Raw genomic sequence first — 16,767 nt, forward strand, 5'->3', positions numbered from 1 at the left:
TCTATACACAGACGATTATATAAATATACTGGTAAAAGATTTTTATAACACTAGACAATATTGTACACTAAATTTTCAATTAAACAATAAACGATTCTACAAGCACTAGACTAAAAGATTCCATAAGCACTAGACTAAATAATTCCATAAACACTAAATTAATTGATGATCACAAATACTAGACTAAAAAGAAAGAAATGTTTTATTTAACAATGCACTCAACATATTTTATTTATTTATGATATGGCATCAGACATATGGTTAAGGACCACACATATATTGAGAGTGGAAACCCGCTGTCGCCATTTCATGGACTACTCTTTTAGATTAGCAGCAAGGGATCTTTTATATGCACCATCCCACAGACTATTCGACTATATGATTCTATAAACGCGGGATCTAGTGTTACAAATTCCCAATGCGGGGTGGGACGTAGCCCAGAGGTAAAGCGCTCACTTGATGCGGGGTCGATCCCCGTCAGTGGGCCCATTGGGTTATTTCTCATTCCAGCCAGTGCACCACAACTGGTATATCAAAGGCCGTAGTATGTGCTATCCTGTCTGAGGGATGGTGCATATAAAAGATGCCTTGCTACTAATGAAAAAAATGTAGTGGGTTTCTTGTCTATGATTGTGTCAAAATGACCATATGTTTGACATCCAACAGCAGATGATTAATAAATCAATGTGCTCTAGTGGTGTCATTAAACAAAATAAAAATAACTGTTTAATTTTCATGCCAGATGAGTATTTTAAATGCACACACCTTTTATGATGGCAAGTAATATATCACAGGCCTGTGAAAATTCTACATCTGCGTGACCCATTTATTGGTTATGCAAAAATAAATCCAAGAAACCCATTTCCTTTTCGTGTAACACATTATATCCAAGTAAATGGTGCTCCAAATTTAGCACGAACAAAAAGTAGGTCATGCATAATTAGATTTTCGTGAGCAATGCACAAACGAAACGATGGTTCTCACAATTTTGAGAGGCCTGTACAAGACGTATAGCTGACTCAACCTTTACTTTTATTTCTTCATATTATACTATTAAAGCAGCAAGATTTATTTCAATTAGTAGAGCAAGCATCGAGGTGTTTGGGTCAAAGGATCAAACCCCCTCAGTGGACCCATTTTCTAAAAAACATTTGGGTGGTTTTTACATTCCAAACTGGTATAACAAGAGCCATTGTATGTGCTGTGCTGTATGGGGGGAAAGTGAATATAAAGGATTCCTTGCTGCTAATCGGAAAAGATAACCGTTTTCTCTCAAAAATAATATGTATACAATCTTTCTTTTTTCTTCTTCTTTAAACGTGTTCCCCAACTGTGAATAGAAAAAACTACGTTATATACTCACCCAATTTAACCAATTGTTAAAAAAGGTGTAAAACAAATTACAACAAAAAGTGTCTGAAAACTGTCAGAATTACAAAATGTTGGACATCCTATAGTCAATGATCAATTAATCAATGTACTCTAGTGATAACATTAAATAAAACAAACTTTTAACGTTTTACTACTAAAATCTTTAAAATTCCAGGACACTGCCATTAGGAATACAGCCTGAAGAAAATATTTTTCAAAGAGTTCAGTTCAAACAAGAAATTATTACAATTATACTTGGCTCTGACTTGCTAAGATTTCTTTACATTCAGGACAATAATGTATTACAGAACATAGTGTTGAAGACAAAGACTTTCTTTTTTTTACCCCATCTCTCTTTTTTAAACTAAAATTTAACTCATTATAATAACATAACACTTATGAACAACTCCAAACACATACTTTTCCTAATGACATAATTTAACCATAATTATTATTAACAAATTAAATAATAGATAGAAAACCATTTTAAAAAAACAAAATAGCAATGACAGCTGCATTTTATTTCATAAATAAACATCGGGATATATTTTGACAACACTTAACAAATGCCCCCTCCTTTGCCTATAACATTTTACACAATTAACTCAAGAATATGCTGTAACACAGCTTAAATAGAGGTTTTCCCCACAAATCTTTGATTAAAAATATAATTTACACAAAATATATTCCTCACGAATCAACAGAAAGAGCAGCTAGTTACTGTCAATGTAGAGACACGATTCAAATTGAAACTGTGACACCACGTCAGTCCAATCAATATTAATAATTACTAGCAAATTAATTATTTGGTTGTAATTTTTATAGACATTTAACTCAAGGTATAATCTTTAGATTTCTCAACAAAAATTAATATATATCAGGGCTCAAACTTAATAATTTGTTACATATAGCAATTTAAAAATGTTTTTGTTTTTTTGTCATTAGTAAAATGCTCACCGTCGGCAATTGTACACCTATAACTTTTGCAAGAAGTAAACTTAACAAAAATTATCCCCTTAACCTACAGCAAAAATGCTGCCATTGGTAAAGGCCCTAACCTATAACAATTAATATCGCAGCCACGTCAATTGTCGTCATTAAGTCCAAGCCCTGAAATATATTAGGCCCTTCAGGGAACATTTTGTTCTCAAAATTTGACTAGCAACATTTCTAGCTAACTGAATATTGATTACCGTAGTAACCACTGTTTAATATTTTAAAACTTGCATCGCATATTGTGATGCGATACTGAACAAAATGTTCTCTGCCTTTCAATTACCGAGTTAAAAAAACTGTTCTTTTTCAAACATATGCACTTTAATCAAACAAACAGTCACTGTTATTACATATAAATGTTTTCTTTTAAAAATAAAATTTGTATGTCCATTTTTGCTAGTTCACAAGTGAACATGGACTAGCGAAATCCAGGTGGATCCAACATTTTAAAGTCAGCTTCCAAGCTGAAAAGTGTATTCAATTTGTATGGCATTTTAGAGTCCATATTGTTTTAAAAAGTTGTCAAAGTGATGGGAAAGGGGTTTTAGTCAATTAAATTTATGCTCAAACTCTAGTGGTATATGAGCATGTAAAATATATTAGACTTCATGGGTTTACTTGATGTTCATAAAGCTGTAGTCTGACCTTTCCAACTTAACATTGTGTCCTTTTTTTCTATTCAGTACACCTACACTAAACAGTGAAAGTGTTCTATTTTGAGCATCAATGGACATTTAATCCATTTGATGTAGCCTATACATATGTATTATCAACTGCATCTGAATATATCGAAGAATGATGCGTCATATAAAGAAAAATACTGTGAACTATGATATCTATTCTGAATGGTTAATAAAAAAAATTTAAATAATTAAAATTGCAGCTTTTAGTTCCAAATTACAGTGAAGTACACTTATAACGAACACGCTTAGAACGAACTACTGCACAGAACGAACTGATGGTAAAGTCCCGTGTTATCTCCCTATATATTAATGACCAACTTATGCAAATGTGTACAACAAACTACTGCTATAACGAACTAACTATCACAAAGTTATGCAAATGTGTAAAACAAACTACTGCTATAACGAACTATTACAAAGTTATGCAAATGTGTAAAACAAACTACTGCTATAACGAACTATCACAAAGTTATGCAAATGTGTACAACAAACTACTGCTATAACGAACTAACTATGATGGTCCCTTCCGGTTGGTTATAAGAGTACTTTAGTGTATTTTATTTTATGGGTGGTAAGAATTGCAAAACAATAGTACACCTTTCCTTCCCCATGATTACATCTGGAAAAAAGCCTTAGCCTACAATTACATCTTTTAAAATCTCTGCTTAAATGGATGATCTGTACCTCCACTCCTTTTCAGCAAATATTCCAGTACCTCTCTATTACTTGCACTGGCAGCAAGATTCAAAGGCTGTTTACCGCTATGATCGGTCACAGTAAGATTAGCTTTTAAATCAAGTAACTTCTTAATAGTCTCTAAATTGCCTTTCTTTGCAGCCAGATGCAGTGGCGTTTCGCCATTCATGTTGGTCGTGTTCACAGATATTCCTCCCTCCAGCAGAATGTCGGTGATTTCGGTATCTGATGTAGCGATCGCTTCATGCAATGGAACAATACTTCCATACACTGGGACGGCAACTGACGCTCCTTTTTCTATTAGGAAATCTGCTGATCTAGTGTCTCCAAGGTATAATGCTGCATGCAGAGCAGACCATCCATTCCGGCCTTTCTGGTTGACATCAATGTGTTTTTCCACCAGCAGTTCCATCATTTCATAGTCGCAGTTTGATACAGCAGTGTGGAGCAGAGGTCCGTCATCTTGAGAAACACTGTTGACAGATGCTCCTTTTTCTATGAGTAATTTGGCAAGCTTTACACTTCCATGCCCAACAGCCTCACCGAGTGGTGTTTTCCCAGCATCTGTTGTGACCATAACTTCTCCACCTTTTTCAATAAGCAACTGGGCTATTGCTGGATCTGTATGGATGGCAGCAAAATGCAAAGGTGTTTCACCAATAGCTGTCTTAGCATTTACGTCTGGACCATGTTCGAGAATGGCCATCACTGCATCAATAGATTCACCCACAACTGCATAGTGCAGTGGCATTGCTTTGTTCTTCATCATCCAGGAAAATTCTAAATTCAATACATTTTCAGCATTGGTCATCTGAGGACTGCAGTTGACCTGGGGATTTAGCTGTAGCAGTGCTCGGACACCCAATGCAGGTTTAAGCTTCTCGGGAGGATCATTTTTGAAGCGGTAGAGAGGCTTTTTTACCTCCAGTTCAGTTATTCCTCCTCTGTAGCATGCCGCCAAAAGGGCCAATGTTCTCTGCTCACCAACTCCTAAGCCATCATCAACCATTCGAATCAGTGCTTCATTCTTGGCAAATCCTTCCACCAGCAAGTCTCTTCCATACCATGCAGCCCAAAACAGCAAGGACATATGTTCGCTATCTCGTGCCCGGTACAGAGCTTCCATGGTTCCCATACGATCAAGGTATTCAAGGAAATTACCCATGAACTGGGTATCTGTGAAAACCTGGTGCTGGCAGGCCTCTCTGATGTTGCCTTGCAGTATCTGGAAAATCAGTCGCCTTGACATCAAGTCGTGACTCGACCGAGAGATCGCGACATTCTTCTCATACGTGCTCTCATAGTTGTAGGTCTTGACAAGCTCCTGAAAGATTTCCGGCACTGCCAGCTCTACAATAACATTGCAGTGGAGCATATCGAAACTCTTGAGAACATATTCAGTGAAACGGTGATGCATCATCTTGTAAAGGTTCTTAGAAATGCATGTGAAGAACACCCCAGACAGCATCTCGGCAGCCCGCTGAATGATCCACATCTCCAGAAGGTCCACCTTCACTCCCACTGTACTGAAAACCTTCTTCATCTTCTCAAACTCTGCAGGATCCAGCTCAGTCAGTTCTTTTCCCCTTACATCCAATCTTCCATTGTTTAAAGCTGTGTAGACAAGAATACCATAAATGGTATTGTCGAATCTTTTTACTTTGTCAATTTCCTGGAGGAGATATTTGGAAGGGTCTTGGAAGAAAAGGCGACCAACATTTTGAAAGGAGTTGAAAATACCATACAATCGGCAGCTCAGCGGATAACCAATGTGGGTGTATCCCACTGGATTTGTGTTCTCTTTGTTTTGTAAGAATCCTGAAGTGCTGCGAAGGACATCGGTTCGCTCCGAATGATCCATGTCTTTCACGTCATCGGATATATCAACAATCTGAGATTTTGAAAACAGATGTTTCCTCTTCAAAAACTGGCTCACGTTTTTGTAAATGTGAGTGCCACATGTTATAATTAACTTAAGTTTACCACCAGCAGTCTTGATGATAATCTGCATTTCATGCAAGAAATCCTGCCACAATTCTACCTTTTTCAGATTTGCTGAATGCTTCCCAAATATATCTTCAATGATAATGACCATGAACTTTGTGGGGTCAACCTGCTCTCTGAACTCTTGTGGAGTCTTCAAGTGTAACAACTTGTATTTATTAACACTACGAAGAGTTGTCTTCCCATTGAACTCATTAGCTATGAACATAGCTATGGCTGTTTTCCCTGTGCTTGGATAACCCATTATGACCACGTAGTTGTAATGAACAATGGTCGTTTTGACTTTCCCATAGGCTTTAGTTTTAGCAAAGGAATCGTCAGTGCTTCTGCGGGTTGGATTAAATACTTGCTTCCAACCTGTCAAAAACAAATAAAATAAACAACAAATTAAAAGGGTTTTAAAAACTTATATATGGACCACAAATACTTTTTCAATATAAAATTATTATATAAATAATAAGAATTGCTGTTTGTTTAGTGAAAGGTCAGATTATTATTATAAATAATAAGAATTGCAGTTTGTTCAGTGAAAGGTCAGGTTAATATATGAAAGGAAAACAAGTTAATATATGGCATGGATTGCATAAGCATATGAGACATGAGCAAAATGTGCTAACCTGAGACCTTTTTACCATGTATTTCCATCATTCTACCCTCAAAATTAGTTGTAATCCATTTAAAAATGCTTAGTGATTCATTTGCAACCCTATATAGTTATCTGGTAGTAATGCTAGTATGACTACCCATTGGTACATTACTTTTTTAGATAATATGTTGTTGATAATTAGATTTTGCTGGAATATATGAATTTGGCAAAGAAAACCAATCATACTTTTGCTGAGATGGGTTGTTTTTTTCATTAGCCAATCAGGTGTAGTCAAAACAATTATTTACTAAACCCATGTCTAGTATTTTTTTATTGTTGAGCTAGTAAATAATTGGGCATTGGGCTACTGTATTCTTGAAGCCCTGACTGGCATCAGTCTGTAGCAGTGTTTCAGTCAATCAATGCAGGATTAAATATAATATAAAACTAACCATATGTAAAGTTTGTTTTACATAAACTCCATTTCTACACATTGATTAATTAATGATTTGTTTTGGATGTCAGATATTTAAGAATTCTAACATAGTCTTCAGACAAAACCTGCTACATCTGCAACAGTAGCATGGGTTCTTTTATATCCATTTTGCCAGACAGGACAGCACATACCATAGCCCAGTCGTACTGACTAAGATGGGGAGGGGGGGGGAATTAGACAAGAGCTCTACCAACTTATCTAGATCCCAGACATTTCCCCAAAAAGCAGAATATAGTTACATTAAGATGGCTGGAATTGTACAATTTTACAAACACTGGCATAGCTACAGTTTTATATGGAGGGTTACCCACATTGGGGGGCCAACCACCCTGTCTATTAGTCATGTTATGGGGTGACAGGAAAATATATAACGTGGTGGGGAAAAAAGGAAGAGGTGTAACTGGGGGTAGCCATGGCCTCCTCCGGCTATACCAGTGTTCACAGCTGACCATTTGTCTTTGAACTCACTTTCTTGGGAGCTATCTTGCAGAAAATCGAATTCAGACTTAAGTTTTTCTTTGCGTTCTGCTTCCTTCTTTTTTCGTGCCTCCTCTGCTCGTTTCTGCTGGCGTGGATCATGGATGTCATAAAACTGTGCCTCATTCCCTTGGTTCTGTTTTATCACGCGGATGTCGGCATTTTGTAACTGTCTCATATCAACACTAAGAATACTTGAAATATTCATCAAAACCTGTCTGTCATACACACCGTTATCATTAACAATGTAGATTTTTTTAATCTCTTTTGGGCCTGCAAAAAAAAAGAAAAAAAAAAGAAAATGCTGATAATAATTTTTATTAATTATTAAATAAGTATTTACAATAAATGAGTTTTCCCAACTTCAAGCATCACCTCCTGTCTATCCTACCGCCAGGTGTTTTCTCTGCAGTATCTATCCAACCTCTGCAATTAAGAAAATGTCCACGGCAAAACAACAAGCCTTGAAATTTGTTTATAATATAGTCTGCAGAAAAAAAAAGGGTCGTGGAGAATGAAATACTCCACGACAATCTCCACGGCATTGCCGATTGCAATTGCAGGGGTTGCTATCCTTTTGAGGTTGTCAAATTACACACCATTAGTATCTTTAGTTGTACCCAGCCAGTGTACGATGACTAGTATATCTGCTATATTGTCTGTGGGATGGTGCATATAAAACATCTCTTGCTACTAATGGAAAAATGTAGCAGGTTTTCTCTCTAAGACTATATGTCTGAATTACCAAATAATTAACATCCATTAGCTGAAGATTAATAAAACAGTGTGCTCTATTGGTGTCATTAAACAAAACAAACTTTAACTTTAGTTATATCTCTGTACATTTACATTAGTGAACATTTACACTGTGCCAAGTTTATATTTCAAATAGAAATCAGAATGACAAAACCAGTAACATATTCAAGCTCATATCTCTAGGTGTGCACAACAAACAGTTAAAGTTTGTTTTGTTCAACAACACTGCTAGAGCACATTGATTAATAAATCACCAGCCACTGTATGTCAAACAATTTTCCACTGGCATTCCTTGATGGCTCTTTTATATGCATTTTGTCCACAGACAGCATAGCGCACTTCATGATAACTAATACACCAGATGTGGGGAACTGGTTGGAATAAGGAAAACATAATCAGAGAATGGGTCCACCGAGATGATTTAATCCTTCTGACTCCAGTACCTCAGGTGAGCACTGTATCGACTGAGATAGATCCCACCCCTGTACAAGACAAAGTAAAAAAGCAGTTTTGACAATGTTCTGATGATGTACTCCCATGAATTGTGATATTATTAACAAAAGGTCAGCACTTATAATCAGTAATAAATTATACTTTTGAAGTCAAGATACTGTCAGATGAAGCATTATGGTAGCCATCTTGAATTTGACTGGACTATGAATTACTGTCTAGAGAGGACAGCCACTTCTTATGAAAATAGATCCTTTTCATTTGGTCTTTAGAAAGACTGTCACTTCCAGTACCGATCTTAACCACAAAACTGTATTTCTGCACAATTCAAAGCTCAAAAGATATGTTGACAAATTTATTATTTAAATAATACTCATAGACCTACCTCTGTTACCTGCCATGGTTGATCAATTCCAGTACTCAATTCAGGAGGTAACTGTAAATTGAAATAAAAATGTTTTATAAATTTACTCATGAATGTGTTACATAATACCATAATACATTAAGAGGGTGGGGGAGGGGGTAAAAATAAAACACATGTTATAAGTACAATGAATAACAAAGTTACTTTAAACTACTACTTAATATAACATTGTAAAATTATATACAAATGTTAAAAACTAAACAATAAAATAGTTACTCCTATTAAACTTGGATCTATGTACAAGGCAGAGTCCATGAGAAATTTTGACAAGGTCCACAATTAACTCAAAACAAAGTTAGAATTATAATTAGCCTCTCTGCTCTCTGTCATTATTTGTCTTAGACTTGATGCCGCTTTGTAAAAAATAGTTGAGGCCACTTGAGTTTTACACGGTCATGACTGAATGGTGAAGAACTGTAATAATTAAATTGTGTCATCTATCTAAGACTTTGAAGCAACAATCTGGTGCCACAAATCCATGCAACAGTCAATGGCAGGCCTAGTCCAGACCACATTATAATGTCTGGCACTAACACTAAAATGTGTCAAATTGACTGTTGGTGGGTAATTTTAGTAGTTCTATTGTTTCCTTTGTAAGTCTGTCCTTCTGAAAATTTTGCACTTTTAAAGTGAAAGGATGAAGTGACTTCACTCTAATTCATTAAAATAAACCTTGGGTATACATATGCCCGATGTTAATTTAAATACTAAACTAACTTCATCCTAGAAACTGAACCTTGCTTCACCCTTTGAATATCATCTTTATACGGCCAAATAAAAAATATGTGTGTTTCTGGTTATAAGTATCTTTTTTTCTTTTAATTTTTTTTCTTAATTCCTAAAATCTGTCAATCTGATCTTGGCAAAGAGCAATAAAGTAACATTTCAAACAAATTCTGCGTCCTCTCACTGTTCTGAAGATCAGTAGGTGGAAAAAAGGTAATGGATGTTGGCAAATTATGGTAAGCGAACCACAAACCACGAGCAAGATTTTAATGTAGGGGAAAATATTTCACAATCTGAGGTAACCGGAAATCGGTTCACGTGGGTTTTACCTAGGTAACCAATTATTCGGTTACGTGAATTATATTTGCATAACCTGTGGATTACCTGATCGGTTACCTCAAAGTTACGTTGAAATTATATTTTAAATACATAATTTTTAGCTCAAACATAAAGTTAAAACAAAATACAAAAGAAAACTTTTATAAAACAGTTTCTTTAATGCTTGCAAATTGAAAGAAGTGACTTATGGATGTTTCTTTTGTTTTCGTACGATTGTAGCATTGTAGATATATAAAAAAAACATTTGTCACTGATAATATGTAAAATTATAGCTATTATTATTATATTATAGCTGATTAAAAACTCCCCACCAAAAACCCAAACAACAAATGTCCAGTTCCTCTCAACTGTAAAACAGGCTACTCATTGGTGCATGATTATATTAAATTAATAAAAATTAATCTTATAATAACATACAAAGAAAGACCACAATTTGACACTGATATTTTGCGGTGGCATGTCAGGTCAGGTCCGAGGGTTTAACATGCACATTCAGAGCAAGTTGTTGTAGCGCACGCCTGTCCTGGGCACAGGTGCCGCCCTTGGCCGGCTCCTCCGTCCAGGACAGGAAAGGTGGGTGTGTTGGAAGGAAGGACCACCTGCACTACAAGGTGCAAGGGAGCACCAGCAGTCCGGCCGGGGACGGTACCAGGTGGGGTGGGTGTATGGGTGCTATGGGTTTTTGAATTTGGAAGGAGCGGTCGGAATTTAGCCAAAGAGAATGGGTGCGCGTTTTGAATGAAGGAAATTTGGCGCATTTTTGAACGGTCGAATGAAAGATAAAGTCAGGAGCTACGTATAGATTTTGATATTAATCAGTCGAGAGTAGCTCGATACTTAGACCTATTGATGCTGTGGTGTCTCCCTAGGTTGCCCGTAAGGCCCTTAGAAAGGGCCTGACCGCTTCTGATCGTGGCATGACAACCCAGGGGAGACTTGAGCAATTGTGCATGCCGGCAGGCTGTTGTCCTTGAGTTCCGGGGTTTCCTTTTGCTATCCTGCTATCGGTCCTCTTTGCTCAATCCTCCAGTACCAAGTGTCACACCAGCAGCAAGTATTTGGGATTTGGTGGGAGAGAGCCTGTATTCTTTTGTCCAGCTCTCTCTCTCTTAGTGCAGTGAATTGTGTACTCGGAGGCAGTTTTCTTTTGTCCGACTTATTATTACATACGTGCTGGGCCATCAAATGGGTGCGGATGCATTGCTATTATTAGCCAATGCACCCTGCGTACTGTTGCGGTAGTGCGTGCTATTTTGTATGTTAACCCTAGTTTGTTGTTTAGGTTGCGGTGGCTATGCTACTTTCACTTTATGGATAGTACTTCTATACTACAGGACCGGCCTCGGTGGCGTCGTGGCAGGCCATCGGTCTACACGCTGGTAGGTACTGGGTTCGGATTCCAGTCGAGGCATGGTATTTTTAATCCAAATACCCTGAGTGAGTGCTCCGCAAGGCTCAATGGGTAGGTGTAAACCACTTGCACCGATCAGTGATCCATAACTGGTTCAACAAATGCCATGGTTTGTGCTATCCTGCCTGAGGGAAGCGCAAATAAAAGATCCCTTGCTGCTAATCGGAAAGAGTAGCCCATGTAGTGGTGACAGCGGGTTTCCTCTCAAAATCTATGTGGTCCTTAACCATATGTCTGATGCCATATAACCGTAAATAAAATGTGTTGAGTGCGTCGTTAAATAAAACATTTCTTTCTTTCTTTCTATACTACAGTGACGTTATGCGATGTTAGTATTTTTCAGCTTTTGCGACATTTTTGGATTTTTTCAACCTTTGTAAAATTATAGGCAATCCAATATTATGTCTACATATATTCCTTTATATAAAAAATAGCAGCAGATAATTTAGGTGCCTTAGCGGTTGGTGCACATTTCTTTGAAACGTTTGAATCGTCTCTATTCTGAGCCTTCAGTCGCAAGTCACAACCGTGCAATATACCATTGTGTACTGGTTTGCTGTGCATCAAGTATCTAAAAAATCAGTCTAAAACATTGGCCAGAATACTAGTAGTATGTCTGCATGAAAAACCTTCCTGTAATCGTGAAGTCTGTAAGTTTTAATTTCTGAACGTCTACAGGTCACGACGTAACCGATTTGCGGTTCGCGTAAATTTAATTTTGTGCCCTGTTAATGTGGAATAAATAGACGCAATACAAATATTAAAGGAGCTCAATCACGGATTTAGTGGGCCTTGTTTCTCTAAATGTGCATTATAAATGAAACTTACATTCATTTGGAATACCAAACCTTGTCATTGTATGATCCAAAATATTTTAATTGAACTACGATCGATGGAATTCCATGAGACGCTTATTTTTTAAAATTTGGAGCTCTTCTTGTAATGAAACATGAAAAATACGGAAAAACAGACTCGTAGTGATGAGGCTATATATACGACAACATTATAATGTATTTTTGGATTTTATATAAACGATTGCCATGTATAGAGACTTGGCAAATGAGGGCCGGCTATATACATGGCAAATAATATTTTTTTTTATTATTTCATGACAAAAATAACCGCGAATACGCTGAAATAAAATAATAAACAGGCGGAACATGAATTCACCATTTATTATTATTATTATTATTATCAGGCGCGTGTGCAAATTATTTTGACTGGTTTGCAAAGTGGTATTTCGGTTTTAATGTATAGTGTAAAAAAACAGTGTACTGTGGCATGTTTTGTCGTTCAAAGGTTGGCTAATTATTACTTAACCCAGTTGAATCCAGTTCTATGTGCAGGGATAAGTTCAGCCTGCCGTTTGTGCGTGTGTGCACGCACGTTAATCTTACATTTTTATAGCCAAAACTCCTCCAGATAAAACACCTCCCCTCCACCCCAAAAAGGTAGTAGTAGGTTATTAATAATAATAGTAGTAGTAATAGTAGTAGTAGTAGTAGTAGTAGTAGTAGTAGTAGTAGTAGTAGTAGTAGTAGTAGTAGTAGTAGTAGTAGTAGTAGTAGTAGTAGGAATAATAATTGTGTATTATAATATTATTATTATTATTACATGTATTATAATGTTGGTAAAATCACGTCGCGGTGGGGTGGGTAGGGGTGGTTGTTACAAAAACATTACATAAATTTAAAGGGGGACCCGGGAGTGGTCTCAGATTTACTACTAGCCTATAAAAAATTATATGGGGCAAGTGAATATCTGATTGGCACTTGTTCTGCGGCAAGTAATCTTTTTGAAAAATTTTGAGCCCCTGAATTTTTCTCAGAATTATGGATCATACCCTTAATTCAATTATTTTTATAAAATATTAATAACAAGTGTGATATTGTGGTTATGTAGATGGTTCAATAAAGTACTTTTAGGTACAAATCAAATGTATATATTGTCATATAATACCTTGTTGGGTAAATAATTAGGTCAACCATCTTATTATTATTTGGGTGACTAATGCCATTATTTTTTTAATATTCAAGTCACTCAAACAGGATATTGGTCACACTTAGCAAACTGGCCACAGGCCGTTTCGAGCCCTGGTCGGTCAGGTAACTGGAACCACATTTTTTTTTTTTTTTGTTGACCTAATTAAGGCAGAACATTTTATGAGTAAGTGGATATCATAACAGCATTTTTCATTTTCATTTTGTTTATTAATACTTATTAATGTGCTTATATTCAATTACGGTTCAAGCATGCTGTCCTGGACATGCACCTCAGCTATCTGGGCTGTCTGTCCAGGACAAAGGGTTAGTAACAAAGAAGTCAATGGAGTGGCCTTACATCTACCCATTTAAGTCCTTAAACTCGCTCTGGGTGCGAACCCAATACCTACCAGCCGTATGTCCGACAACTTAACCACTACACCACCAAGGCCAGTCATAACAGCCAATAACAAATTGTCAAATACATACATGTTTGGTAAATCCATATGGAAAACCATTTCTAGAATACGTTCTTTGTTATCAACAAAGTACATCCTGGCCATCCACCCTCACCTAGCCCAGAAACCTAACACCACCCAACCACCCAGTTATTAAGAAAAGTATTGACTTAATGTGTGCCTAAGGGGTAAGGATGCACCCCTCCCCCAATTCAGCTAGCATGTGTTTGGCCCTCAAATAAAATATATGTACCCCCACCACCCCCACTCCACCCAGTTATTGACATCTTCTGATACCTATGTATAGATCCACTGTGTGTAACAATGCTTGAAAACAGTTACCACAGCAGCAGCAGCCGACAGAATAGTGGACAAGACAGGTTAGATAGCTTGGATAAAGACAACGAGTCACTAAGGCGTAGATAATAGTTTAATAATAAATATTTACAGTGCAAATTTAGACCCAAAATAACAAATAATGTAGCCTATATTTACCAATCATTTACACAAGGTTTCCACATCTAACACTGTTCAGAATATAATCTAAAAATGCTTGGTCATTCCAAAGTGGGGAATTTCCTAGGGGAATACCCTCTCTACGTTCAATATACAGACTGGGGCATAGCGAGAGGAAAAACCGCCTAGGCAAACCCAGACCTGTAAAATAAATATCAGTATCCAGATGAGGCAAGCCTCATCTGCCTCATGCTGGCAACACCATTGATGTTGTGTGAACACCCAGAAACAAATTAAGTGGTTCTCTTCTTGTTTCACAATAATTATTATTAAACTGTGCCTGATCCTCTTAGTTCTGGGGGTGTTTTGTCACAAAGATGTTGGCATTTTGTAACTGTCATATCAACACCAAGAATACTTGAAATGTTAGTGTTAGGGTAGATGTTTTTAATATTTCTGCAGAAATATTGTTTTAAAATGCTGATAATTATTTTACAGGATATTAAAAAAAGTATTTAAATGAGTTTCCCACCCCCAAGTCCAGGCTGATATTATATATATATATATATTTTTTAATAGTTGATATTTTTTTTAATAGCTGTCATTTTAAATTGTTTTGAAAGCACTAATTCAGTTGTAGACAACTCTGGTTAGATGAATTTCTGATGGAACTATAACTAAACTTGAAGGGGAATCACCTTAACACTTACATCTGAGGAAATCCACATTGCATCTAGAACATACGTATATCTATTATTGTTTAAACAATATTTATTGCCGTCAAAATGCGGTTTGGGATTGGCCAACAGGCATATCTATTATGTTGTTTAGAGCTGAAAAATCCAATGGAATTTTAAAAATATATTATAAATTTAAAATATTTAATATATTTTTTTATATAGGTCAGGTTCCCCTTTCAGTTTCAATCATGAAACCGGTAACATTTCATTTTGAAAAAAAGGTTTACATGCAGGTACGCCTACTTCACAGACCTACCCTAGATCTACAGAGTTTTATGATTATAATGCCTGCATTCCCAGTGTAATTGAAACACCATGATTATATATTAACTTATATATTATGTTAACTTGTATGGATCAATGACTGTGTATTATGTATAGCATCTAAGGCCCCCAACTCAGCAGAGTATGCGTTTGGTTCCAATATGAAATATATATAGGCCTATAGACACACACACACACACCACACTCACGCCGCCACCCATTTATTCAAACTTATTCAAGTTATTGGCATCTTCTGATGACAGGTTTGATGGCTTGGATTAAGATTTCGAGTCACTAAGCCGTAAATAGTTTAATAATAAATATTTACAGTGCAAATTTAGATACAAAAGAACAAATAACATATTATAGCCTATATTTACCAATAATTTACGCAAAGTGTCCACATCAAACAGTGTTCAGAACAATCTAAAAATCTTTGGGCATACGAAGCCGGGGAATTTCCTAGGGGAATCCCCTTTGTTGTCGTGAACAAGGTCTCACTACACAGATCACTCCCGGGTGACAGTTCATTGATCACGGTTGTCGTGACCAGATCTCACTACATAGATCACTCCCGGGTGACAGTTCATTGATCACGGTTGTCGTGACCAGATCTCACTACACAGATCACTTCCGGGTGAGAGTTCATTGATGACGGTCCACTATAGTTCCTAATTGTGACACATGTTATGGTTCACATATTCACTTCTAGGAAATGGTGAAGAATTAAAACAATATGTATTAATGGTAAGCCTTCTGGCTGTATTTTGCCCATGTTATTTTGTAATATTGTGCATCGACCTTTTGGGCGCAAGTGACAGCCGGAGTGAATCGGTTAATGAACCACCTGTTCGGACCGGTACTACAGCCAGATGCGGTCATATAGCAAAAAACTGAGACGGAAATGTTCTCAATTTTGGAGTGAAAATAAATGCTTATATAATGTATGTTTGCAATGGTGTATGTTGTTAGTGCCAACGAGAACCCGTTCTATGGGCAATCTTCGCTTGAAATTGGGCAGTTTAACATGTGTTACAATGGCAGATGACATCTGTGTAGTGAGACCCAGGCGGTTCGGTGTCAGGACGTTTCGGCCCCAGACGTTTCGGCCTCAAACCGTTTCGGCCCCTAATGCAATATACGGGGATCTAGTTTTCGTAATTGGTGTAGTAACACTTTAGATGGTTACATACACCGGTAATAATATAAATAAAATACAAATTTGTAACATTAATTTGTCGAATAACATTCAGTGCGCGCGCGCTCTCTCACACACACAAACATACGTGCGCATACATTCATTCATCCATCCATCCATATATACAACAGGCCTACATATATATTATACACCGTGACACGCACACACATAGGCCTACACACATAAACACGTACGTCATCGCGTTCATGTAGAATATCACTGATAAATGATATGGTGATAAAATAAGGAAGCGA

At 36.8% G+C, this 16,767-nt stretch overlaps 1 protein-coding gene across 1 annotated transcript; it reads right to left on the bottom strand.

The window, feature by feature from the left end:
- Nucleotides 1–605: 605 nt before the first annotated feature.
- Nucleotides 606–15,841, bottom strand: LOC121375973. Its single transcript, XM_041503717.1, has 4 exons — nt 15,696–15,841; nt 8,901–8,951; nt 7,301–7,582; nt 606–6,107 (listed from the first exon to the last, which is right to left on the bottom strand). Exons 2-4 carry the CDS (start codon nt 8,914–8,916, stop codon nt 3,703–3,705), a joined length of 2,703 nt encoding a protein of 900 aa, XP_041359651.1. The 5' UTR covers nt 8,917–8,951; nt 15,696–15,841; the 3' UTR covers nt 606–3,702.
- Nucleotides 15,842–16,767: the final 926 nt, after the last annotated feature.

The sequence above is a fragment of the Gigantopelta aegis genome, chromosome 6, assembly GCF_016097555.1.
Source record: "Gigantopelta aegis isolate Gae_Host chromosome 6, Gae_host_genome, whole genome shotgun sequence".
In the NCBI taxonomy this organism is placed as follows: Eukaryota; Metazoa; Mollusca; class Gastropoda; order Neomphalida; family Peltospiridae; genus Gigantopelta; species Gigantopelta aegis.

What these genes read in the sequence shown, in the direction of transcription:
- LOC121375973 (XM_041503717.1), bottom strand. An exon ending in GCAAGATAGCTCCCAAGAAA is followed by an intron (nt 6,108 to 7,300) that starts GTGAGTTCAAAG and finishes TGTTTTTGACAG; the next exon opens with GTTGGAAGCAAGTATTTAAT.